At 36.4% G+C, this 26,170-nt stretch overlaps 1 protein-coding gene across 5 annotated transcripts in view; it reads left to right on the forward strand.

The window, feature by feature from the left end:
- TMTC3 (transmembrane O-mannosyltransferase targeting cadherins 3) overlaps positions 1-26,170 on the forward strand; it is a 57,418-nt gene that overhangs the window by 19,411 nt on the left and 11,837 nt on the right. For 2 of the 5 annotated variants that reach the window (XM_058189546.1, XM_058189547.1), the window contains 7 exons: positions 4,211-4,359; positions 6,343-6,463; positions 8,089-8,200; positions 10,517-10,620; positions 11,014-11,183; positions 11,317-11,543; positions 12,758-17,156. In XM_058189546.1, the coding sequence (XP_058045529.1) occupies positions 4,211-4,359; positions 6,343-6,463; positions 8,089-8,200; positions 10,517-10,620; positions 11,014-11,183; positions 11,317-11,543; positions 12,758-13,575 (1,701 nt within the window). In that variant the 3' untranslated portion in view covers positions 13,576-17,156. Of the gene's footprint in view, positions 1-4,210; positions 4,360-6,342; positions 6,464-8,088; positions 8,201-10,516; positions 10,621-11,013; positions 11,184-11,316; positions 11,544-12,120; positions 12,723-12,757; positions 17,157-17,205; positions 17,281-17,558; positions 17,576-26,170 lie in introns of those variants that run through there. The other 3 variants (XM_058189549.1, XM_058189548.1, XM_058189551.1) reach the window with 3 other exon arrangements.

A 26,170-nucleotide genomic window follows, 5' to 3' on the forward strand; every position in this document is an offset into this window, starting at 1 on the left:
TCCGAATTCAGTGTAAGTGATAGAAATATTCCCAAGTCGATTTTGCTGCATATATGAAAATAGAGTTCCCATTTATCACCACATTTGATTGAATTAGCTAACTTCTGTTGCATGTTCTATTGTGCTATACTTGCATCGGTACATTTCAGTGATTATTTTTTGTAGGTATAGAGTTAATTATTGTTCCCTCTGTATCTCTACGTTGCTTTTTGTCCTTGAATGTTGTAACACTTTGAGTTGCGGTAGTTCAGCACTCAGGAAAACGTTGTCGGATTTCATCAAGCTGGTACATTGTACATTATCTGTAGTTAAAATTGTGAGGAATGTTGGATGTATCAAGAATTCTCTCTTTTTACTGAATTTTTAAAAGTGTTTCTTGGAGCATCTATTTCACAGTATAACTATGTATGTGCAGATTTTGCTCCTCTGTGCTTATGAGGCTCTTGTAATATAGGCATACAGTGTGGGCTTTATTGACAGCAGGGCTTTTTTGCCATGTTAAAACAACACAGTAACAGCACCATAGATGGATTCTGGATTAAAGGACTCTCCACTCCTCCCCACCCCCATCCAATGCTTGCTCTATGAATGAAATGAAATCTGTCATGAGCAGAAATGTTGGAATTCACTTGAGTATTTCCTAACAACCATTGCTGTTCTAGCAATAATTTAGGAAAACAAACACAATTAAATAGAAAGTGGAATCCTTGGGGTAATTTTGTGCTTTATGTTGATCACAGTTATAGTGGAGCCCAAGTAATGTTATTTGTTACGTAAAAAGATTATATGGGCTACATACAGTCGGCATCACAAAAACATGATGTCATTAGAAAATCCTATTTTTCCAGGCCATTGTTGTGGTCCACCAGTGGTCTGTGGAGCTGGCAGCAGAGTCAAACAATGAGGAGGTTGGGTAGAACATGGGCCAGTTCTGGAGTCTGGGGAAGGCTTGGACGAGGGCTCTGTGTCGGAGGCAGAGAAAGGGCCATCTGGTAGGTATATGCTGCCTCCGGAGCCTCCAGAGTCAGACCTCTGAGGCAGAGGAACAGGGAGAGCCTGTTTCCAGCACGCACATGCACAGAGCTGCCAGAAGGCAAGAACAGTTAAAACAAAAGGGACGACTTGGGAGTAGGGTTTGGAGATGATAGGCCTCTCCCATAAGACTTAAAAGAGGAGCAAAGGCATGTGGGCCTTTGCAGGAAGCAACGTCGTTAATGCTGTTCAGTTTAAACACTGAAGCTCTGTTTGAATTTGGACTCCATGTGGCTTTGCCTTATCCCAAAGGACTCTTTACAACTATTTGGAACTCATCTGTGAATGAACAGAATTCACTGCTGTTGCAACAAAAGAGGTTTTTGGGACTATTCGTTTGTTTTAATGACTCAGGAAGCCTAGGTCACAACAGCCATCTGGTTTTTCAGCAGATTTCATTTAAGGGCATATGATTGCTTTAAGGTTTTTTTAAGAAACTGAATTCTGCATCAAAAAAGGTAGCATTTTGATTTGGAATATACCATCAAAAGTTAGACATTTAGTGTTGCCTACATTAAGAATGGATTTCTGTGAACCTTCCTCTTGTTGTGAATAACAAGTGACTTATTCAGAGTTGCTTAGGGTGAACGGCCATATAAATCTTTTAAATAAATAAATTATAAGTTTAGCCAATGTTTCTGTTGTGGCCTCATTATTATGAAATCTAGACACTTGCATACTTTTAAATTTCATTTCCTAAAAGCTTATCAGCATTCTGTGTTGATTGTTGAATTAATAATGACTCAATAGGATTATGAATAAATTGCCTTCGCTCTCTGCTGAGGGAGTAGTTTAGATGTGGCTCAGCAGCAAAAAAGAAGCAGAACCAAAAAAGAAGAAAAAAATGGCAGAGATGCATCCAAAGACATTTGGCTGTGTATTTTACTATGAAGAAAAAAAAAGTGGTTCATTCCTTTTCCAGGAAAGCCTGCTTTTGTAGTTTGTGGTCCAGGAAGAAGCTTATGAATTATTATTGATCTAAATTAAACACATCATCTGAGAACCTGAGTTACTTCAGGACGCAGAACTTAAAATCAGTCTGAGTCATAGGTTCTTTGATGCCTTGGACATCACAACTGATGGTGCTGGTCATTGGGAGATATTACCCAGTGTAATCATCATCTTCATTTAACAACCCCATAATCCCTTGCAGGGTGGAGTCTGGGCAACTTAATGGAGCTAGCAGAGTGTTTTAATGACCGGATGCCCGTCCTGTTGCCAATGCAGAGTTTCGTTCAGCAGATATATTCTCAGCGTGCCCAGAGAGATAAATGTCTGCCTCCACCTAGGATCGAACTTACAGCTTCCTGATTGTGAGGCAAGAGCTCTACCTCTAGGCCACCGCACCACTCCATATTACCCAGTGTAATGTATGTATATAATGTATTGGCCATATTGAGTATGACATATCTGGCATCGGAGTCTAATAAACTTGCACATACACTATGCTGCTGTAACATTGCTTTCTCAGAGCAGTATATAACTTATGTAAATGTGCAGTGGTGGAAGCAAAAGGACGGCTGCCTGCCTTTAAGCAGATTGATTATAAAGAGCTAGGAGTGCAACAGGGGTAGCTAACCCAGTTGCTTGCATGTGCAGTAACAAATGCAGATCTATTGTTTGCAATTAAATCTTTGGTAACGTTTTGCTAAAGCTAAGCAGATCTAGCAGTGTAAACTTCAAGGAATTAGAAAGGTTGTGAATAAACTGTTCCAATATTGGCACTGCGTACAGATGAATTCGGTTTGGATCTCCTACAGCAGTTTAACTCCAACCTGAATGGCCTCCAAATATGGGGAATTTAACTCATAGAATTCTCTCTATGATACCTATGCCAATTGAAAAATTCTGGGATTTGAAATACATCTGTCTGGAGGATGCGTATGCTGGCAAAACTTGTTCTGTAGAGTTAGATATATAGGAACATTACAGTGCTTCAGTTGTATTCTTGTCTTTTCTTGAAATAATAAGTTTGTTTATAATATGATACTGACACTCTGATACAGGCACATTCATCTTTCCCCTGAACATGTAGCACTGCTCTAGACTAACTCAAGACTTAAGATCATTTCCAGTGAAGACAATGGATAAGTCTTTGAACTGATATAAGCCCCTCTGATTTCTATGAGTCTGTTATTAACAAATCTATTCAATCCATTGCTCCTTTCATAACTTGCAGTTAAATCAATATGTTTTTAATTGGCTTGTTTAAAACCTTTAAACAAGCAGATTTAACTCTTTAAACTGAGTTGTGGTGGCACAATGATTAGAATGCAGTATTGCAGGATAATTCTGCCAATTGCCAACAGTTTGATCCTGACTGGCTCAGACTTCCATCTTTCCAAGGTCAGTAAAATGAGGGCCCAGATTGTTGGGTCAATATGATGACTCTGTAAACCGCTTAGAGAGGGCTGTAAAGCACTATGAAGTAGTATATAAGTCTTAAGTGCTATTGCTATTTAACTACAGTTATCCAGTTTAACTAAAGGTTTGCTCTGTTTAATTAGATTTGGTTATTGTACATAACAAATTGTTTACAGATGAATACAGGTAGTCCTCGACCACAATTGAGCCCAAAATTTCTGTTGCTAAGTTAAACATCTGTTAAGTGAGTTTTGGCTCATTTTACAACTTTTCTTGCCACAGTTGTTAAGTGCATCTGGATTTCCCATTGACTTTGTTCCTCAGAAGATTTCAAAAGCTGATCATGTGATCCCAGGACACTGCAACCGTCATAAATACGAACTAGTTGCCAAGCATCTGAATTTTGATCATTTGACCATGGGGATGCTGCAATGGTCATAAAGTGTGAAAAATGATCATGTCCCTTTTTTCAATGCCGTTGCAACTTTGAATGGTCAATAAGTGAAATGTTGTAAGCCGAGGACTATCTGTATGATTTGTAAAGTAATAGAGTTTGTATAGCTTTTAAGAAGTAGCTTTGTAGACATACTTTGAAGGGACACAAGATAAATCTAGATTTGGTAAGAGCATAGAATAACAAGTTATCGATTCCATCGGAACTCTAGAGGAAAAAAAGTAAGGATTCTAAATGTAAAATTAAACCAATGCCTCTTTCACAAACATCTATGCTATAGGTCTGTATAATGCTTTAGTATTTTTCTGCTTTGGGTTACTAGCTAGTGTTTGTATGTTTTTTTTTCTTTTGCTGTTTTAGGCACTTTGTTTAATAGTTTTGCCATTCATCCCAGCGTCAAATCTTTTTTTCCCTGTTGGCTTCGTAGTAGCAGAACGAGTGTTATATGTTCCCAGCATGGGATTCTGCATGCTAGTTGCCCATGGGTGGAAAAAGCTGTCAAGTAACAGGTAAGTTAAAAAGTATTGCTTGGGGAAAAGAGGTCTGGGTGGGGGCATGAATGGGAACTAAACGTGAAATTGCTTGCATGGAAAAGTTGTCTGAAAGGCTTAATATCTTTACTTGCTTTTTGTCAGAGTTTGTTGCAAAAATCAAATCCAGAAGCACACACAGATAAACTGATGCAGCAGGATTCATTAACTTTTTATATACACAATAATATATGAAGTAAATTTACAATACCAATAGCAGATTCACAGTTTCATTTCAGCTCAGATCAGCAGACAAGCTCATACACACTGGTTTCAGTTTCTCTTTACAGACTCAGAAAGCTGCAGATTAAGACACGCCCTGGCTCCAGTCTGTCTCAGCTCTCTATTGGCTGACTTAGTTGCTATGCCTATTCATTGGCTGACTTTGTTACCATGTCTTCCCAGTCATGAATGTTCTGGCACTTTTACCATCTTTTCCACATCATAATCAGTAAAATTGATTAAGAACTTCCTTTTGGGGAAAGGAAGGAAAATATATCTCAAAAACCATTACATTTTTTAAAGTTGTCATTAATGTTTTAACAATTAAATAAACTAATTAGATAAAATAAAACAACCAAGCCGATTAGAATTGCAATTTTCCCGAGTATTCAGGATTTTAAATGGAACACTAGAGTACTATTTTACTGCAAATGTTTCTTGAAAACTATGATTTGCAAGACTTTTCAAATGGTTAGCCTCTTATTTTACGTTTCATCAATTTAGTCATGGTATCAATCCCTTTATGTAATGTTGTAAATATTTTAAAATAATTTGAGGGCATCCCTTAACTTAAGAGTAAGTTAAAAGGGATTTTCTAAATTTCCTTGCATTATTTTTTCTTTCTTGTAGTTCCTGTAATTACTATATCTGCTTGTTTTAAAGATTCATAGCACCTGAGAAAGAAATTATGGTTTTTTTAAATGTTTTGCTTTTGCTTCTTTAAAAATGGAGATCCCTTCTTTTCTAAATAGTTCACTCTTTAATCATTTTTACTGTTTTTTAGTTATCAAATTATTTAATTTGCAATCATGAAACTCTACACTTTTAACGTTTTCTTGTTTACACATAAGCTTTGTCAACTCAGATGTGTTTCTAAAGTAAAGTATTTGCTCTTTCTGTTCCCTCAGTTTCCTGTATAAAATAAACCATAGTTGTAGCTAGGCAAATTATTGTTATATTAAGCATCAAAACTAAATTCACAGACAGGGCTTAAAGTAGAGTCTTGATTTTCCTTTGGAGGGGAAGTAACAATCAGTTGTTTAACTTTTTTTTGTCAAAGAAATGAATATTTTATTTTGCATTGCTTTCTTCTTAAGAATGAGAATAAATATTGTTTCACACAATAAAATAATTTAGGTTACCTTCATGGTTTTGTTCTCCTTTTATGCCATCATAGCAGCAAACCAGAAATGAATGTTGAAACTATAACTGTTGACAGACAGACAGACGATCTGTTCCATAGTTTCAAATGGCCACATAAAGGCAGCTGTATTTCTTCATTTTGGCAATGAAGTCTACATTCCAATTATTCCAAATAATAAGTCCTATTTTGCAAAGTAATGATATTTAGTTACTAGTGGGATTCAGCAAGCTCCTAATGATTCAAACATGCTAAGAATAGTTCAATGGATTGAATGACAAATATAGTCAGTTGCTATACTGATAAAAAAAGCAACTTCTAAATAGGTTTCATTATCTCTTTGTATCTTATTATTATTTGTTTATAATAAAGTGCTAAATGCAAAATGTCATTGCATTTAGCAAAACTGCCTTAGCACTTTTTCTCCTGTCAGCATCTGTTCTGCTTCCTGAAGCAGCTAATTGTGAAAATACAGTTAATGATAAATTGGATCCAGAATTGTAAACTATGAGTTAAATGCCCTTATTGGGGAAATATGCTGTTAGCTTGGGAAGTCAAGAATTGCATTAACCACATCTTCCTTCATTTTTACTTACTAGTATCCTGAGAAAACTATCATGGATTTGTTTGTCTTTGGTTTTGTTCATTCATGCTTTAAAAACATTGCAGAGGAACTGGGATTGGGAATCGGAATATACATTGTTTATGTCTGCTTTAAAGGTATAGTATTATTATTCTAAATTCTTATTTCTGATAATAATGCATTCTTGAAGGATTTATGTCAGAAAAAAGTACTCCAGGATTCACAGCCTCTGATACCTTAGTTTTCAGAGCTTTCCCTTCCTCTCAAGGAAAGATACTGGGAATTGACCAATGTAGCTTGCCCTTGGTTAACAACCACTTTATTCAGCAAGCATTGAATTTACAACAGTGATGAAAAACTTGTCCCCGAACCTATGACTGTCACAGTGCTTCTGTGGTCATGTGATGACTATTTGGGCACCTCGCAACCAGCATGCATTTCTGACAGCTGCAGCATCCCGTGGTCATGTAGTTTACATTTGTGACCTTCTTAGTTGGCTTCAGACAAGCAAAGTCAATGGGGAAGCCTGGAAAAAGCCACTCACAGTCATATGAATCATGCTTAATGACTTCAGATTATCTACTAAACAACCACAGCCGAACTGATATAAATTGCGTGCTGTCACATGATGTTTCACTTAATAACCACATTGTTTAATAACAAAGTTATCAGTCCCGGTTGTGGTCATTAAGTGAGGACTGTCTGTAGATGAAAAATCAAGGTTACTCTTATACTGAAACAGAAGTCCTAAGACGGGTCTAGCTATAAAACAGTGTATGTAATACTGGGAAATTTCTGTTGCCTGGTCATTTTTAGTGTTAGAAGTGAGAAATTATTTAATGTGCCACTAGACCCATGATGGCGAACCTATGGCACACGTGCCAGAAGTGGCACGCAGAGCCATGTCTCCGGGCACACGAGCCGTCGCCCATTGCTCTTCCAGGTTCCAGCCAGCTGGCCTTCACACGCACAGGAGTGCAGAAAATTGGAAGAGCAGCTACCCAGTGCTCATGCGCACAGCATGCAGCTGCTCTTCTGGTTTCCCACATGCACATGCGCACCAGCCACCTGGTCTTCTGGTTTCTGGCATGCATGCATGCACAAAGACCAACTGCCGGTGCGCATGCAAACACTGGAAACCAGAACAACAGCCGCACACATGCGCACCGGGCGGCTGCTCTTCCGGTTTCCGGCACATGCATGTGCACTCCTGTTTCAGCAATCTGTACCGAAAAGGTTTGCCAACACTGCACCAGACCGTAATATTAACTTATGAAAATCAAATTTACTTTTTTCCTGGTTCCTCCCACAATTTTTCTTACTGTATCCACTGTCATACCATTTCAAACTTTTACAGCAGCCATCTCCAAATCACATGTCTCAGGAGATGCAAACTGCAACTACCAGAATTCTCAGTATCACCATGACAGGTAGAGAATTCTGGGAGTTGACATTCATGCACCTGGAAGGCACCAAGCTGGAGGGATCTGTCCTGTGCAATTAAGCAATTTACTATCATCTATCATAAAGTCTTTTGTATTTTAGATTTTAAATAAATGAGTTCAGCTCCAAATAGTCCCTAACATTACTGGTGTGCTCATAAAGTTTTTAACCATTCCCTTAGTCTGTGCATAGGCAAGGTCTTTATACACACTCTCTTATACATTCCACATCAATAGATTATGCTTTCATAAATGAATTACTCAATTTGCATAGCACTTGTTTCTTTCTGATATGTCATGTACATATTTTCTGTGATCAGGTAAATAAGAACAATGCCAAACTCTGGAATAACGTGGGTCATGCTTTAGAAAATGAAAAGAACTTTGAAAGAGCATTGAGATTCTTCATACAGGCCACCCAAGTGCAGCCAGGTGAGTTGTAAAAGATCGCTAGCATGAAAGGCAATAATATGAGAACTCTGTTTGCCTAATATTTTCCCCATGACCAAGAAAGCCTTTGCTTAGCATTAGTTGGCATTATCAGCTACTGCAACTTGGACCAGAAAGCTTTAATGGCTCATGTCTTTATCCCAGGGGTGGAATGCTCCAGTTCAGATTGGATTGCCCGATCCGATAGCGATGGCGGCGGGTGGTTCAGAGAACCGGTAGCAAAAATCCCTGCCCCCCCCCCATGCCCAGCTGAGCTGCATGATCATCAGAGGTTTGGTTTTTTTTTACTTTTAAAAGCATTTTTTCTATAACTTCTTCAGCCAAAGAGATTGTAAAAAAAATGCTTTTACAAGGTTCTGACGATCAGGCAACTCAGTTGGGATCGTCAGAAACCTTTAAAAGTGTTTTTTCTACAACCTCTTCGGCCAAAGAGGTTGTAAAAAAAATGCTTTTAGAAGTTTTTTTTTTAAAACTTGGCCACGCCCACCCAGTCACATTACCCCCACCACCAAGCCACGCCCACAGAACCAGTAGTAACAAATTTTACATTTCACCACTGTTTTATCCCCATGCATTTTACTATTGCAGTGCTCCTTCTGAGGTGCTGAAGACAACTTTGTAGACAACTCAGTAATCATAGGAGGTTTACAGGATATCTTTACAGGATAATTATTTTATGTTTCATATACTCAGCTGCATTGGGGATCACTTTAACTACCGTATTTTTCAGAGTATAAGATGCACCTTTTCCCCCAAAAAAGAGGGTGAAATCTGGGTGTGTCTTATACTCCGAATATAGCCCCGCCCCGCTTCTCAAACAGAGGTTTCAGAGGCTGAAAAAAGCATCAGAAACAGAGCTTTCAGAAAAAAAGCTCCAAATGGAGCTTAGAAAAAAAGACCCCAAATGAAGCTTCAGAAAAGAAGCTCCCAAACAGAGCTTCAGAGGCTTTTTTTCTGAAGTTCTGTTTTGGAGGTTTTCAGAGGCAGAAAAAAGTTTTTTCTGAAACAGAGTTTCAGAGGCAGGGAAAAAAAGCCAAAAAAAGCAAGGCACAGAGCTCACAACCAAGGAACCTGTTGCTAAAATTCACCTCTGGGAACAGCTGATTGGAGGTATTTTGGGAGGCCAATCCACCTGCCAATCAGCTTTTTTCTTATTTTCCTCCCCAAAAACTAAGGTTTATATCTGCTGCGTCTTATACTCCAAAAAATACAGTATGTGTTCTGTCCTATCTGTAAGACCATTGACAGAGGGTTTTTTGTTGTTGTCATTGCAAGAGGTGAAAAGACCATGGTCCAAAAGGACAAGCAATCTCCTTGGTTGCTCTAGCATTGTAGAACTTGCTGCCTGCAGAGATAAAGCTGTTTCCATTCTTGGCACTCCAGAAAGTCCTGAAACTTCCTCTTTTTAAGCAGGAATTTGTTCTGAACTAATATGACAATTGGCTCTTCTTGGCAAGGTTATTTTGGCCTGAGAGTGTAGAGCTTTACTACGAAACGTTCGTTTATGTTTTTCTGTTAACTACTCAGGGTGATTCATTGGAGTAATGCATAAATTGTCTAAGTGTTAAATGTTAGTGTGAAATCTCAAAAATTTATATAATTTTATGAATTTATAAAAGTATGGAAAGTTTGCTGGTGTCCTGATTCCTTAAATGTAATGTTTTAAAAAGCTGTTCAAATAAATTTCCTGTTCCATCTAGCTATTATTAAGTTGCATATTAAATCTTCAATGGCTGATTTTCTTAAAGGAAAGCTCTGTAATTCAGGGGCAGAGCACATGTTTTACGTGCAAAAAGTTCCATGCTCAGTCCTTAACAATGCTTTACAGAAAAGACCTCCGCATGAGATTCTAGGAACATTGTATTCATCAAAGTAGCTTGTGCCTGGGAGGCAATGTACATCTCTCCGATTGATGCCAGATTGTAATCCCTCATCATTGCCCTACTGGCCTAGGCTGACAGAATCCAGAGGTAGCTTAAAAGCATCCTTTCCCGCCTCTGAATTAAACAGCCAAGTGGCCCAAGCACAAAGATAAAGCAACCGTATTTGTTTCTGTAATGGGTACAATATGTGCGTGTTCTATACTTGGAACATTGCAAAATGCTTGTGGTTTTGAATTAATTATCAAATGAATTTCTTAAGCCGTACAATGTATGTCATATCAGTCACACTTTAGACAGAAGTGGAGGCAGGGAGGATTTAATATTTATTTGATTTTTAGTTTAAAGTTGTGACTGAGGCTGGAATTTTAGAGGGAACAAAAGTACTGAAGGTCTTGTTTATCTTGCAATTTTGAAGATGACATTGGCGCCCATATGAATGTAGGAAGAACTTACAAAAATTTAAACAGAACCAGAGAAGCAGAAGAATCCTATTTAGTTGCAAAATCTTTGATGCCACAGGTAAGTGGAATATGCTGCTTATTTGAAAAGTTTCATTAGACTTGGAATTTCTTTTTAGCAAAAGATGTTGGAGCACAGGGAGTCGTCTTTTTTTACTTTGCTGGAAATTATAACAATCAGTCTAGTTCAGCCTTTTTCTTGTCTGTATTTTCGTAATAATTATAACATTTAATGTTTTTAAAAAATTAAAAATACAGTTATATGTCAGACTGCTTTTGTATTAGAATGGTGTATTCTCAATTCAAATGAAAGTTGTACTTAAAGTAATTAGAATTTAGGCCTCTCATTTTAAAACTACAGTCTTTGACACTGTTAAACTTTCATTGTGTTATAGTTCTGATAAATCTATGGTTAATGCTCTTCCAAACCTAATATAATTTCTTCTGCTGTCAGATTATTCCAGGTAAAAAATACGCTGCGCGAGTCGCTCCTAACCATTTGAATGTTTACATAAACCTTGCAAACCTGATTCGGGCAAATGAGTCTCGTCTTGAAGAAGCAGACCAATTGTATCGTCAAGCCATTAGCATGAGGCCAGATTTCAAACAGGCCTACATTAGCAGGTACTTTATAATCTTATATTCATAATGAAATGCCAAATGTGAGTAGGCAGCTCTACTGTCTAAAACAAATTTTTAATAGCAAGAAAATGGAGTAAATGGAAACCACATAATTTAAAGTTTTGATTCTCAACAGGGGTGAATTGCTTCTAAAGATGAATAAACCTCTGCAAGCTAAAGAAGCTTACCTAAGGGCTCTTGAATTGGATCGAAGCAATGCAGACCTATGGTACAACTTGGCAATTGTTTACATTGAACTGAAAGATCCCTCTGAAGCTTTGAAGAACTTTAATCAAGCATTAGAACTGAATCCTAGTCACAAACTAGCCTTGTTCAATTCTGCACTATTGATGCAAGAATCTGGTAGGTATACCTAGAACTTCAAAGCAACATTTTAAATGTTGTATTACGTTTTACTTTTATTTATTAACATGCTCTATGGGGAAGAAAGGCAGAAAAGAAAGACCAGGAAAAATAATGCATGAAGAACTCCAAAAGCAAAATAACGTGTGATTGATATATGTCACATAATAACATAATTTCAAACTAAAATTAGTAATAATCAATGACTCTGTGGCATGATCAAATCATAAAATGACATGAAATATCATTAAATCTATGCCATAGAAAAACATAGTTATTTTTTTTAATGAATAGTTAGGATTGCTTTTTCAAAAAAAGGGTAAGTCATATAACTCTAGAATACAATCCTGTCTCAGGAGTACAAATTATAAGCAAGTTAAATATTTCCCTTTCAGGATGGATTGTCTAAAGTTTTAGTTTTGCAGAACTGAGTTCCATTTTATTTACAGTTTTCCCTCATAAGTCAGATTCTAGCTTATATGTAAAATACTCCTTACAATTAAATACAAGACTGTGTCCTTGCATTGTGAATTGTGTCTTCAGTGCTTTTTCTACAATGATTGAATGTGATTTTTAGTGCAGTGGTTAAGGTACTGAATAGACACCTACGAGATGCAGCTTCAAGGCCACATCTTGTCATGGAAAATCACTGTCTTCCAGCTCAACTTATCCTGTAAGGTTGCTGTTACAGGAAAAAGTAGGAAGGAGGAAGTAGTATATATTTCACTTTGAGTTCTGGAGGAAAGGTGAGATTTAACCCTAATAGGTTATTTTAATGTTACATTCCAACCGGGGAGTACAAACAATATTTGAAGCATGAAATTGTAATAATTTTAAAAGCCTTGGCATAGAATCAGTGGGGTTGTTTTCCTGGACCCCTATCCAATTATTTTTCAATATTTGAAAGGATCAGTTGTTATTTTCCATTCAAATCAATGAAATTAATTGAAATCTCAAAAATTATATAGGTATTCCAAATCCTTTACCTCAGTTGGGCAAAATAATTACTGTAATAATGGGTGTTGGGAGAAAAAAGTGGATATGTAATACACTTCCCGTGGATCTTTCAGATCTTTCAGACTATAAGAAATATCAAATTGTAAAATTGTAGTATCATGAATCTAAATCTACAAACATAAGTAATAAAGACTGTTGATATTGTCCTGTTTACACAGCCCTGGATAGTCCATATTAATGTTCATTTGTTGCTTTAGGTGAGGCCAGCCTTAGGCCTGAAGCTAAAAAGAGACTTCTAAGTTATATAAAAGAAGAATCTCAAGATGCTAATGGTTATTTTAACTTAGGCATGCTTGCAATGGATGATAAAAAAGATGATGAAGCTGAGATGTGGATGAAAAAAGCCATAAAGCTACTTCCAGGCTTCCGCAGTGCTTTGTTCAACTTGGCCTTGCTTTACTCTCAGACGGCAAAAGAGCTGAAAGCTTTACCCGTGCTGGAGGAGTTGCTGAGGTACTACCCAGATCACACCAAAGGTTTGATTTTGAAGGGAGACATTCTGATGAACCAAAAAAAAGATATACAGGGAGCAAAACAGTGTTTTGAGAAAATTCTGAAAATGGATCCAAACAATGTGCAAGGAAAACACAACCTCTGTGTGGTTTACTTTGAAGAACGAGACTTATTAAAGGCAGAAAAATGCTTAGTGGAAACACTGGCCTTAGCCCCACATGAAGAATACATCCAACGCCATTTAAGCATTGTCCGAAGTAAAATTGCTTCCCTCAGACTAGGGGACACAAGTGTGACTCGTACAGAAAAAGTAGCATCTGTGGAAGAAAAAAAACCTCCATCTGAACACTTGAAAGAAGTAAAAAATGAGCAAAAAAACCCTCAGACTACAAACTCTAATGGCAGCAAGGAGCAGAGGAAATCCAAAAAACATGGAAATAAAAACTCTACAGACAAAGAGACAAAAAAGAAATCGACAAAAGAAATAAAAGAGATAGAGAAAAAAAGAGTTGCTGCACTGAAAAGACTGGAAGAGATTGAACGTATATTAAATGGTGAATAATTACTTGGAGCACCACTGTAAGGGAAACCGGCATCTATTTTGCAGATTTTACATGTGCGTTGCATGTGTCAAAGTGATCACAGGGAGCTTTTGAATTTGGAAAGAATATTGAAATGTTAACTAAAATTGAAGAAGCTATACAATGAATAGGAAAAGCCATGACTGTTGACCAGGAATGCTTGGTTAAGGAATTGCACATAACTGACACACAAGGACTTTTCCAGCAATGGAAGCTATGTTCTAATATTGCTGGTTAGAAGAATAGCTTATTACTCCAGAAACAAATCTCACGAAATTCCTTATTTGAAAGCAAGCATGTAAGAGCTTGGCTGCAAAATCCTTGCAACCAACTATGCTCAGTTCTTTCTGTTCTCAAAGAACAGTTAAAATACTGATAGAAAAATATTAAAGAGAGCCTCAGGTATATTGGTCACCAGACTAATTTTACTAGAGAAAACCATTGGTCTGAATATTTAAGCATTACAAATTAATTGGATGACTATTATTTTACTTCACACGCCAAATCATTTTTTTTCTATGTAAATGTATGTGGCACATTCCCATTTTGTCTTCCTGCTTCCTTGTAAGTATTAATGTTCCAGAATGAATTGGGAATTAATTAGCAAATACCAGTTGTGTTTTTGTATGTGCATGCATGCATTTGATGTTTTTTTAAGAAAACTTTAATAAATCACTCTATGGATACAATGATTTTCTGTATCATGGGGACAAGCAGGAATACTCATCCCCAAAAGATATCCCTATCAAAACGCTTTGTCCTGTGTTTTTTTGTTGTTCTTGATGATGATTTTTTGTTGTTGTTATCAGCACCATCCTGTGATACTTCTAATATAGGAAAAATGTAACTGTTTCTGAACTATCATCTATTTTTTAAGAAATCAATGCAAAACTTATGGAATCATTTCTAAGGTGGTGGATTTTTTTACCTCTTTTATGGTTGAATGCAATATCTCACAATATATACCAGATATCTTTTTAAGCTCCTCGCCAATTAAATTGCCTTCCTGTGATAATGTATTATAAGGAATGGCAAACTATTGCAGTTTTATTTGCAATCATGGTAATTATGTTTTAATGTGGAAAATATAGACCTGTACCATATAATATCAGCCACCAACTGCTTAGGTGACTTCTATGGAGATTGAGGTTGAAAAGAGAGAACGGAATGTTTCAGCTCCTTGACAAAATGCAGGATATATCTAAAATGAATAAAATCCTTTGCAACAAGAAACCATATGTTTGACATTTTGAAAGTCCCAGGATCTTAAGGTACACCTGCAAAAGGATCCTGAAATTTTTTTTTAATCATGGTATGAGGTAGCTAAAGAAACGATCTGACATTGTATAAGACAACTTCTTATGTTCCTGCTTGGTGAAACAAAACAGGTATACAAACAAAATTAAAATAAGATACGGTGAAAAAAATGTCTCTTGGCTAATAAGCAAAAGGAATTTCTTACATTTAGAATTGTAGGTCCATAACATATGGCAACTCCAAAGAAAGCCTTAGGTAAATAAATCTGATAGAAAACACGTGCCCTGAAGCATCTTTTCTTTAGATGCCTCAACAAGCTTCTAGCTGGAGGTGTGTCCCCTCCCCCATCATCATGTTATACATGACAAATTGTCGTGTGACAATCATACTTGTGACTTAAACATTCTTATTGCATTAAATCTTCATATAAATTTAGAATTTGTTTTCAGCTTGAAAGTTTCTGGTATAATTCCAAACATGATTTTCTGTTTTTATTGCAGAAATTTGGGCATTAAATTAAATGCTTGTTTTGCTAAATTTCCTTTGGTTTTCATTAACAGCTTTGTTAGGATAAGTTAACTAAATATCTTATCTGAAACTTGAACTCATCATTTTTATATGTTATAAAAATGCGGTATAAAAATCAAATCAAATAAATAAATAAATAAATAAAAATATCTGAGGCTATATATTCTTCCTCAGTTTGTCTCTGGATTGCCTAAGAGTGTTTTAGTTTTTAGGTTTTTTAAGCATTTTTTTTTCAAATATGTTAACTCCATGGATGTTGAAGAAATGTTTACATGAGCAAACTTACTGAATTCTTTATTATTTTTTCCCTTTCTTCATAACCTGTCTTACATAGGTTGTGGTTGGTATGAACTCCAAAACAATCAGAATTGTTAACTTTAAAATAAAAGATGTGTCACAAGCTCAGGAAATCCTAGTAGTTTCTACAAGACAAAGATTTCAGTTTTTTTAATTAAAATATTGAATGGAAAATATGCATTTGGGTTCTAGTACAGTACAAAGCACTTTTATGCACATACTGATAGATGCTTAAATACAAAGCGAGAGCTGGCAAAATCAGCAGTTATTCTGATGGCAAAGCATCTCACTGAGGTGAATTGTGAAATATGTGCCAGTCGAATATTGACATATATATATCACTGTATCATCTTGACCGATATCTTGGTTTCATCCATAGACAACCTGACATTACCCATAAGCAACACTCTGAACATCGTCCGGTTTCTCTGCCTCATTGCCGCCGGTTGGCTTCATCCCATGTTATTCCACAGATTCTGTTCTGGGGGGAGGGATGTGAGAAGAGACCATAGTGGGGAAGGAAAATCTTACTGTGCATGTGGGTTGCTACCTAGTCTTGAGATGATTGTATATGTTTAAACATAAATTGGAATGTCTGTGAAATAATAAACAGTGGCTTGGTATGTGCATAATTTCTGTGTGGGGATGCTGTTTTCTAGTTGACAATTTACTAGCACAGACTATTTTTTTTAAAAAATGGGGAGAAATATAAAATAATGACATGATGAATGTGTAGTAAAATTAAGCAGTACCCTCAAATAAAAGGAAATACTAGGAAATGTAGGTAAATTTCCTAATAAAAGAGTTGTATGAGCATTGGTCTATCAGAAATTTTTGTCCAGTCAGTATTTCATATTTCTCAGTCATCAAATTCTGTAACACAAAAGCTTCGCTATAGTACTTCTCAGTGAAATAATAATAGTCATAAACTTTATTCAAAATGAAAGGTATATTAACAGTTGGAAAACGGCTGTATATCACAGAAATCCTGCAAAATCCTCCAAACTGTCAAAACGTAATGGCTTTCCAATATTTGTATCCTGCAAACTAGTAGCAAATTCATCTTGCAAGTTGATCTTAATAGGTGAGAAAATCTTAACGTCAATTTGAAGTGAACAGATTTAAAAATTACTTCATAGATACCCATTTATTATAACACAAAAGGTGTTCTGGATCACAGTTCACTATATTACTTCAGTTGGCAATAAATTAATGTGAGGAAAATGTGTTGCTGTTGAAATGGTATGCTGGAGTTAGTGCACATCCCTGTGCTTCAAGCAGCATGCTGCAATTGATTTTTTGACTGCCAAGTGTCCTTCCAGTTGAAAGTCGTTAAAGTTTTCATAGGCTTATAAGGTCCTCTTTACCAACTCAATCTTTAGAAGTTTGTCTGAATTTTTTTAAAGTGTGATGCCCAAAATTGGACATAAAATGTGTGATGGGATCTACCAATTGAGAATAAAATGAAGTTAATACTTACCTTGGGTCTGAAAATTTACACTTAGGAATGTGTTTGCTTTTTTTTCCAGGCACCTCAAAATACTCACCAGTATGCAATCAACTGTTCAGAAATATTGATCACAAGATTCTCCCACAATACCTGTGTATGTGATCTTTGTTTCCTAAATGTGAAAATTTTATATCTATCTTCTAATGTATTAACCATCCACCTTTATCACAGAATGTTCACAATATATCAGAAGTTACTACTAAAAAAATGGGATAAAATTAGCTTTGGCAATGGTGAATTCTAATTAAAAAGTTTTTTTCAAAATATTTTTAAATCCACCTCTATAGTCTGCTGCAGAATCTTTCCATGCATTAATCGTAGACTGACCACTGTAAGTTCCCAGTATTTTAATAATAGTGATTTATCATTTAGGAACATGGTGGCTCAGGAGCTAGGACGTTGAGCTTGTCGATCGAAAGTTCGGCGGTTCGAATCCCTAGTGCTGCCATGTAACGGGGTGAGCTCCCGTTACTTGTCCCAGCTTCTGCCAACCTAGCAGTTTCGAAAGCATGTAAAAATGTAAGTAGAAAAAATCGGGACCACCTTTGGAGGGAAGGTAACAGCGTTCCGTGCGCCTTTGGCGTTGAGTCATGCCAGCCACATGACCACGGAGACATCTTCGTGCGCTGGCTCTTCGGCTTTGAAACGGAGATGAGCACCGCCCCCTAGAGTCGGCAACGACTAGCACGTATGTGCAAGGGGAACCTTTACCTTTAATTTATCATTTATAAAATTTATATGCCCCCTGACTCCCACCAACTGTGTAGGTTTAATTGTTTTAATTAGAGTTGTTAAATACATTCTTTCCTGCACTTTTTTTACCAGCTCCCTGATAGTAAATTAATGACAGCAGTTTCAATTTCAAAATTTATTTCACCTTGTGGTATTTAATGACTGTAATAAAGTTATTTTATTTCAGTGAAGTAAATATGTGTGAAATCCTCTTGGTGCAATATGGTCCTTCATATGTGTTAAGTTCATAGCGGGTAACTGTGTGAATGTCCTGTTTTTTATTACCCAGTTTTCTTTCTAACAGTCTTGTCTCCTTCCTGGCTTCCATGCTTTAGTTATATTTAAAGGAAGATATTCAAGGGAATTCCTGCCACATTTTTGTTTTCAGGCTGGGAAGAATGATAGAGAGATCTTTAAAAAACAATGCCAGTTCTAACTTTTTTAGTCTCTTCCATCAACAAGATAAACTCAAAAACACCACTTAGAGAATTTTGAAAGAAATTCTTAGTCACCCTGAGAAAAAGATAGAAACTCTAAGAAAAAAAAATGAGACACTTTCCTTAGGATAAGAAAACATTTGAGACTTTGCAAAAAAAAAAAAAGGGGGGGTGGTTTAATTTTTTAAAAAAATTTAATTGTTAGTAACTTTTATTCCCATTCAATACAAAACTATGCCCCACTCTTTGAACTGTAGCAAGATAACTTGTATTTAGACATAAGTACTGTCTATTTCGCTTGCAGCTACTGTGAGGAATGCAGCCAAGTTTAAGAAATAGGGAAGGCTAAGCAGGATGGTAGATGGTGCTATTATCCCTGCTAATGCAATTTTTAAGTCCAGGCACTTTGTCTCCCTGACAAAATAGCTCCATTACAACAGTAGTCCAACTGGACAGTGTTAAGAGAATATATTTTGCTAGCCATACATTTTGCAGACTTGTAGAGGGACATATCTTCCCAAGCAGCTGTGTGCCCCTACTTTTTCCCCAAAGTAGATGCTTCACTGATTGATAAAAGGGAGCTGGGAGAATTGAGTCATAATAATACACATTGTACTTTGCATCTACCCAGCATGCTGTTTTTATGTTCATTGGTGTCTTGTGAGATGAAGTATTTTAAGCTGTAGTTAGCAAAGTACAGCTATTTTTGTGCTTATTCATGCGCACAATAGGGGAGATCAGGAAAGGAAAGGATCACAATTCTAGGAAGCAACATATTGTGTATGGAACTTTGGGGTTCCAAATATTTTAAAAGTATTCTCACCTTTGTTTGATTTGAATTGTTAGTATCTATTTGAAACCTAGCATGTACAAACAAACTTTTGTCAATGCTGGAAGTTAATGTCCCTTAAAGCCTAGGTAGAACAGAAGACAGTTAAACTGAAAACCTAAGGTTTTTTTGCATGCTCTTTATTTCTAAAAAATTATTTAATTCAGAATCTTTGAAGCTAATTCCTCTTTGCCAACTGCTGCGTAGCAGCTTCTGGTGTGTGGGTGTATTGCTGTGAATCAGCTAAAAAATACCAGTTTTGCCAAATCTAGAAGCATTTAATGACTTCTCCACTATTGTTAAAAGTACACCCTTTCATTAGTAGTCAGAAGAGGTCTTGGATATAATATGTGCATAACTGCAGGGGTGTGAGTGACTATAGGAAGCAGCCACAGTTGAACTAAACTGCTAGGCAATACTCCATACTAAGATGCACAGAATTAACAGAAGTCGGGGTGGGCAAGCGGGACTGGGGGAAAGAAAGGTGCAAAAACTTGTATTATCAGTGTGCATTAATACAATTTAAATTCAAGACAAAAATAATCATTTAATAAAATTATTTAGGGTTAAGCTTATAAGTCTATGCTTCCAAGGTGCTGGCCTTAGCAAGATCTCATTTATTTATTATGTCCACAGTGGGTTAGTAAAATATGTTTTACCAGGAAGTGTGATGAACTATATTTTATGAAATACCATTCAATTTCTTTGAAAATAAAAGAGATTTTTAATCAGTTCAGTGTCCAAAATGAGACTAATATCATCTCATCTTTTGCAGGTAATTGAGTAAACAATAACAAGAATTATATAATGATAATACAATTATAAGGAATATGTAGACTTCAGAACAATTATGAACAGGAAGTTCATAATACACCATCTGTCTGAGATGGTGTAGGGTTTCCTGCCTGGGCAGGGGGTTGGACTAGAAGGCCTCCAAAGTCCCTTCCAACTCTGTTGTTGTTGTTATTATTATTATTATTTTACAAAATGACAGTATACACAGCAAACGAGATAACTGCTGGATTTCGTATTACAGATCACTAGTTGAACACTTCCCAAGCGTTTAGGACTGTATGATGTATCAGCGAATTATGCGAGCAGATCCCAGTAAGGTGGCCTCCTGCAGCTGACCAATGGTGATCCTGTCAGCACCAATTGCTTTCAAGTGCTTGCCTAGGTCTTTAGGCACAGCTCCCAGTGTGCCGAGTACCACTGGAACCACCTGCACTGGTTTATGCCAGAGTCTGCAATTCGATTCTCAAATCTTGATATCTGGTGACTTTTTCAAGTTGTTTCTCATTGATTCTGCTGTCACCAAGTATAGCAATGTCGACTATCCACACTTTTTTCTTTTCCACAATCGTGATATCCGAGGTATTGTGTTCCAAAACTTTATCAGTCTGTATTCGGAAATCCCACAGTAGTTTTGCATGCTCATTTTCAATCACTTTTTCAGACTTATGATCTCACCAGTTCTTTGCTACAGGCAGTTGGTAGTTGTGACACAAGTTCCAATGGACCATCTGAGCGACTGTGTTGTGACGTTGTTTGTAGTCGGTCTGAGCTATTGTCTTACAACAACTCAGTATGTGATCAATGGTTTCATCTGCTTCTTTGCAGAATCTGTATTTGGGATCATCAGCAGATTTTTCTATTCTGGCTTTGATTACATTTGTTCTAATGGCTTGTTCTTGGGCCGCAAGAATTAGGCCTTCTGTTTCTTTCTTCAATGTTCCGTTGGTCAGCCATAACCAGGTCTTTTCCTTATCTACTTTTCCTTGGATCTTTTCAAGGAACTGTCCATGCAGTGCTTTGTTACACCAGCTGTCACCTCGAGCTTGCATCGCTGTTTTCCTATATTGATACTTGGTTTGCCGTACTTTTAGCAGCTTCCTCTTGTTGACCTCCATCAAAGCTGGTTCAACACTGTCTTTCACATAATCTGCCAGAGCATTTTTCTCTTCTTCAACTGTCCGCTTCACTTGCAAAAGTGCCGCCTAACTTTCTGGGCAAATATAGCCTGTCAACGTCACTACATGGGTGCAGCGCATAGTGTATGGTCACCAGTTTTCTTGTTTTCCTATCCAGGCTGTCCAGCTCTGCCTGTGTCCAGTTTACAATTCCAGCAGTATATCTGATAACAGGTATGGCCCAGCTGTTTATAGCCTTGATGGTGTTACCGCCATTCAGTTTACTTTTTAGAAGTTTCCTGACCCTTTGCGTGTAGTCTTTGCTGACCACATTTTTTACTTGCCCATGCCTGATATTGTCCAGCTGCAGTATGCCCAGGTATTTGTAGGCTTCGGGTTGGTTGCACTTGATGGTTTGTCCATTGGGCATCACTTTCTATGATCTTCCCTTTCTTCAGTGCCACTGTGGCGCATTTGTCCAGGCCGAACTCCATGCTGATGTCAGTGCTGAAAACTCGAACTGTATTGGTCAGTGACTGGATTTCAATTTCTGATTTTCCGTATAGCTTCAGGTCATCCAAGTACAGCAAGTGAGAGATTTTCTGTGAATTTTTAGCAGTTTGATAACCCAGGTTGTTGTTGTTGTTGTTGTTGTTGTTGTTGTTGTTATTTTACACACTGGTCCCAAACCTAACCCTTTATGTGGGCCATCATATTATTATCCAAAATTTTTGAGGATCACATCAAGTCAGTAGCACAGTACTTGTAGAGTTCATACAAGGGTATAAAACATCAACTATGTTAAATGGTTTAATATCTTCATTCAAAGAAACTACAGTTTTATTAGATTAAAAAAGGCATTCTTAGTTGGAATATGCAAGAATGGCAATGATATGCTGGGGGAAAATTAAGTGAATTCTGTGATCTACCATTTATCCCTAGTGTGCCTCTCTCGGGAACAGTAAGGCAGAGCTAGTTTGATGCAATGGCTAGTCCAGCTTCAGCCATGAAAACTGATTTGGGGTCAGTTAATTTATTTAAGCCTAACTTATCTCATTTGGTTGTTGTGGGGAAAAATAGGAGGAGGAAATACTGTGGACTATTACCTTGAGCATCTCTCTACAGGACAGGATATACATGTAGCTAATGAATAAAGTGTGATTCAACTGTCAGTTCAACGGGCCAGCTTCATGATACTGGAGAAACAACTTGATCATATAACGAAGGGGTCATTATCTCCTAATCGTAATCTATTATGTTATTTGGGGTTTTTTTGAGGGGAAGTAGTATGCTGTTGATGGCTAAGAAATAAGATTAAGTCCAACACTTTTGGAAAATACTAGATTGAAGAATCAACTCATCTTTGACACCACTTGTAAGTATATGTAGAACATTAATAAGAAATTAATAGTCCTTGGTCTTTGAAGGATGGAAATTATGAAGATTTTGAAGAAAGGGAATTGTACATGGTGGTAAATTATGATAGGAAATATCTTCTATTCAAGGAAAGAAGGATCCATCCATTTCCACTGAGGTAATGGATAAAAGCAGTTATTTTAAAAGAAAAACTGAGTAGGTAGACATGCTAAAACCAATTTTTAATGCGTGTATGGTTCATTACCTTAGTCCATTGTTTATTTATTTATTTATTTATTTATTTTATTAAATTTTTATACCGCCCTTCTCCCGAAGGACTCAGGGCGGTGTACAGCCAAAATAAAAACAAAATATATACCATTTAAAACAACATTTAAAAAGAGCAAATTTTAAAGGCTGATTATTAAAATTTAGATTTAAAAATTTAAAAATATTAAGAATACCCAATTTAAAATTCAACCCAAATTATGCCAGTCCCGCTTTAATAAATAGATATGTTTTGAGCTCACGACGGAAGGTCCGAAGATCAGGCATTGATCATTGTTGACCATTAAAAACATTTCCCAGTGCCTACTTCTGGTGAATATCAAAATTAATTTGGTTTCTAAAAAATGAGCTAAGGCAATGCAATTTATTTAGTGACCTGAATAAAATTAGCTCATTTTGAGGAAAAGGGAGCTTTATTTTATAGCTAGTAGGAATGCTTGGACATTATTTCCACCATTTGTGGTTATATGAGAATTAATCCTGATTTACAGTTTCTTGAAAGTCTGTAGAAATGCCTTTGACCACCTTATAATATAGTTATATTCCTTCCTTTCTGGGGTCTGAGGGAAGTGGCTATAATTGCAGATCTAGTTTTCACTTAGCAACCATCTGAGTTCAAAGATAGCATTCAGGTGCTTCAATTTTATAACTTATAAAGGAAATAAACCTCTCCCTATCTTTTTGGAGCTATGGATAAAACATTCTTCCTAATTATTCCTTTTAAAAAATTTTAGATAAACATTAAACATAGATAAACTGTATTTTTATCGAACAGATTATCTAAATTGCAGATATTTGGAAGCTTAGTTATGAAGGACAGTCACATGATTTTTCTAGATGTGATTCTTGCCTCTAACATAGTAGAGAGTAAGCTTTATCAAACATTTATTCTTGTTATGAGAGAAAATAGCAATGATAATAAAGAATAAATATTGTCATAAACCAATTTGGGAATAATTTTTGTTCCTAAAGTACAATTACTGCAAACTTAATGCTCAGTATAAGCCAATTAATCTGGGAAAATATATAGTTACTATCTTTGTTATGCGTAATTATCTTTTAAAACCAGCAGTTCATACAGTTGTTATATTACCAGGATATTAACCCTGTAAGGGTGATTTCAGACAAACATTCTCCATCCAAACACAAGGGAACATTGGGAGGTCATCCTCAGTTCATAAAATTTCAAATAGCAATTGGATGGCTGAAAACATCCAATGAGTAATAGATATCACAGTTTTATTTATGGGACAATTAAGATTTATGGGCAATTAAGATTTCCTGCATTTGTTCAAGGAGCTACAGATTTATTATATGAATTATTCTAGGCTGCCATAAAACTATGGAAACAGGTAGATATGAAATACTATACCAGGCATTAATGGAAAATGCATTTTTAAGGGAAAAAACAATTTTTATTAAATACTTATAGCATATCTTAATGGAAATTGAGCTCCTTGGTTTAAGATCCAATTGTTTCTCAATTTATTACCCTAGCAGACATAGACATGATGTAATTCAGATGTCTATTATATGGGATAGCAACGGTCAAATGAAGTCAAGAGAGTTAATAAATTTAGTATTTTTCATTTTAAAATGAAAAGTATAGTGTGACTTCAGAAACAAAAAGAGAACTCCCTCCAACCAACTATCAATTCCCTCCAACCATCAATCAAAACTAGGTATGCACGCCCCTTACCTCTTCAACACCTAACACTACAGGTCTTAAATGTAAATTAATAAATGCAAGAAGTATTGTAAACAAACTGCCTGAATTTATCCTCTTGTTAAACAATGGTACATTTGATATTATATTTGTTTGTGAAACATGGCTGAACTCATCCCTCCCTGACTCCATTATTTCAGACAAAGAGTATCAGGTTTTTCGATCAGATTGTGAAAACCGCAGAGGTGGTGGAGTAGCTATCTTTGACAAAAAATCACTGAACCTAAAAAATATTCAAGTTGCACATAAACTTGCTCTTCCTGAAACTATTGTATGTGACCTGTCCCTAAACACCACACTTCGATTCTTACTATGCTACAGAGCCCCTGACTACAACATCGCTCATGCAAATATGTTAACCAAACTGCTAACATGGGCCACCTCTTTCCCATATCCTCTCATCTTCCTGGATGACCTAAATCTACCTTTTATTAACTGGATAACAAATGAATGTACAACTGAACCAATCCATACTACACTATACAACGCTGTTACAAACATAGGTCTTGAACAACTAGTAACTAACAATACAAGATTCAACAACTGCCTTGACCTCATATTTTGCAATAACACAAACTCAATTTATGGACTACAAATAAAAGAACCCTTTTCCAACAGCGACCACTGCATGATAGACTTTTGTCTCAATATACACCCTCTCATAAATCGTCATAATAATAGCACTCCTAAATACAATTTCAAAAAAGCCAACTATGATCTTATAAACAACGACCTCTCATCTCTTGACTGGCAAAATCTGTTCTCAACCTGTATCACTGCCGATGACCACTATAAACTTTTCCTACTTGAAATCAATAAAATCATTAAATTATATGTACCACAAATCACCACCAAAATCAAAAAAAGCAAATTACCCATATCAATAAAAAAGCTTCAATCCCAAAAAAAAATCCCTCTGGAGATGAAACAAAAAGGGCTATGTAGCTAATTTCAAAAAACGCTACAGAAATATTTGCAACCAAATAAAAACTGAATGCCCCATTTACCACACCAAGCAAGAAGAAGACCTTCTGAGCACAAATTCCAATCGTGCTTTTTATAATTTTGTAAACAATAAACTTAAAAAATCAAGATCCATCCCACCACTAAAAGATTCTAACGGCAAAGAATGTAATGATGAAACAGTTAAAGCAAACCTCTTTAACACATTCTTTGGCTCAGTCTTTGTTAACAGTGATGGCTCATATCTGACATTCCCCAATCGTACCAACAATGAGTACAACGACTTAACACATATAGACTTCACAGAAGATAATGTTGAAAAAGCTCTTGAACAAACTGAAACCATCTTTATCTTTTGGGCCTGATGGACTATGTGCATACTTCTTAAAAAAACTTTCCACTAATATAGCAGAACCCCTAAGCATAATCTTTGATAAAGCTTTCGCGACCAGTTCCCTTCCCAGACTTCGGTCACTAGCCAAAGTCATCCCTGTCTTCAAAAAAAGAGACCCCAGCCTAGTTGAAAATTACAGACCAATCTCTCTATGCTGCGTCACCTGCAAAGTAATGGAATCTATCATCAATCAATTCATTACCCTCCACCTAGAAACAAACAACCTACTCTCTAATAAACAATTTGGTTTCCAAAAAAAATTATCATGTAACTTACAACTTCTTCACTGCAAAAACATATGGACTACTAATCTTGATCAACGCAAAGCAATAGATGCAATCTACATAGA

Source organism: Ahaetulla prasina, chromosome 7 (assembly GCF_028640845.1).
Source record: "Ahaetulla prasina isolate Xishuangbanna chromosome 7, ASM2864084v1, whole genome shotgun sequence".
Taxonomy (NCBI): Eukaryota; Metazoa; Chordata; class Lepidosauria; order Squamata; family Colubridae; genus Ahaetulla; species Ahaetulla prasina.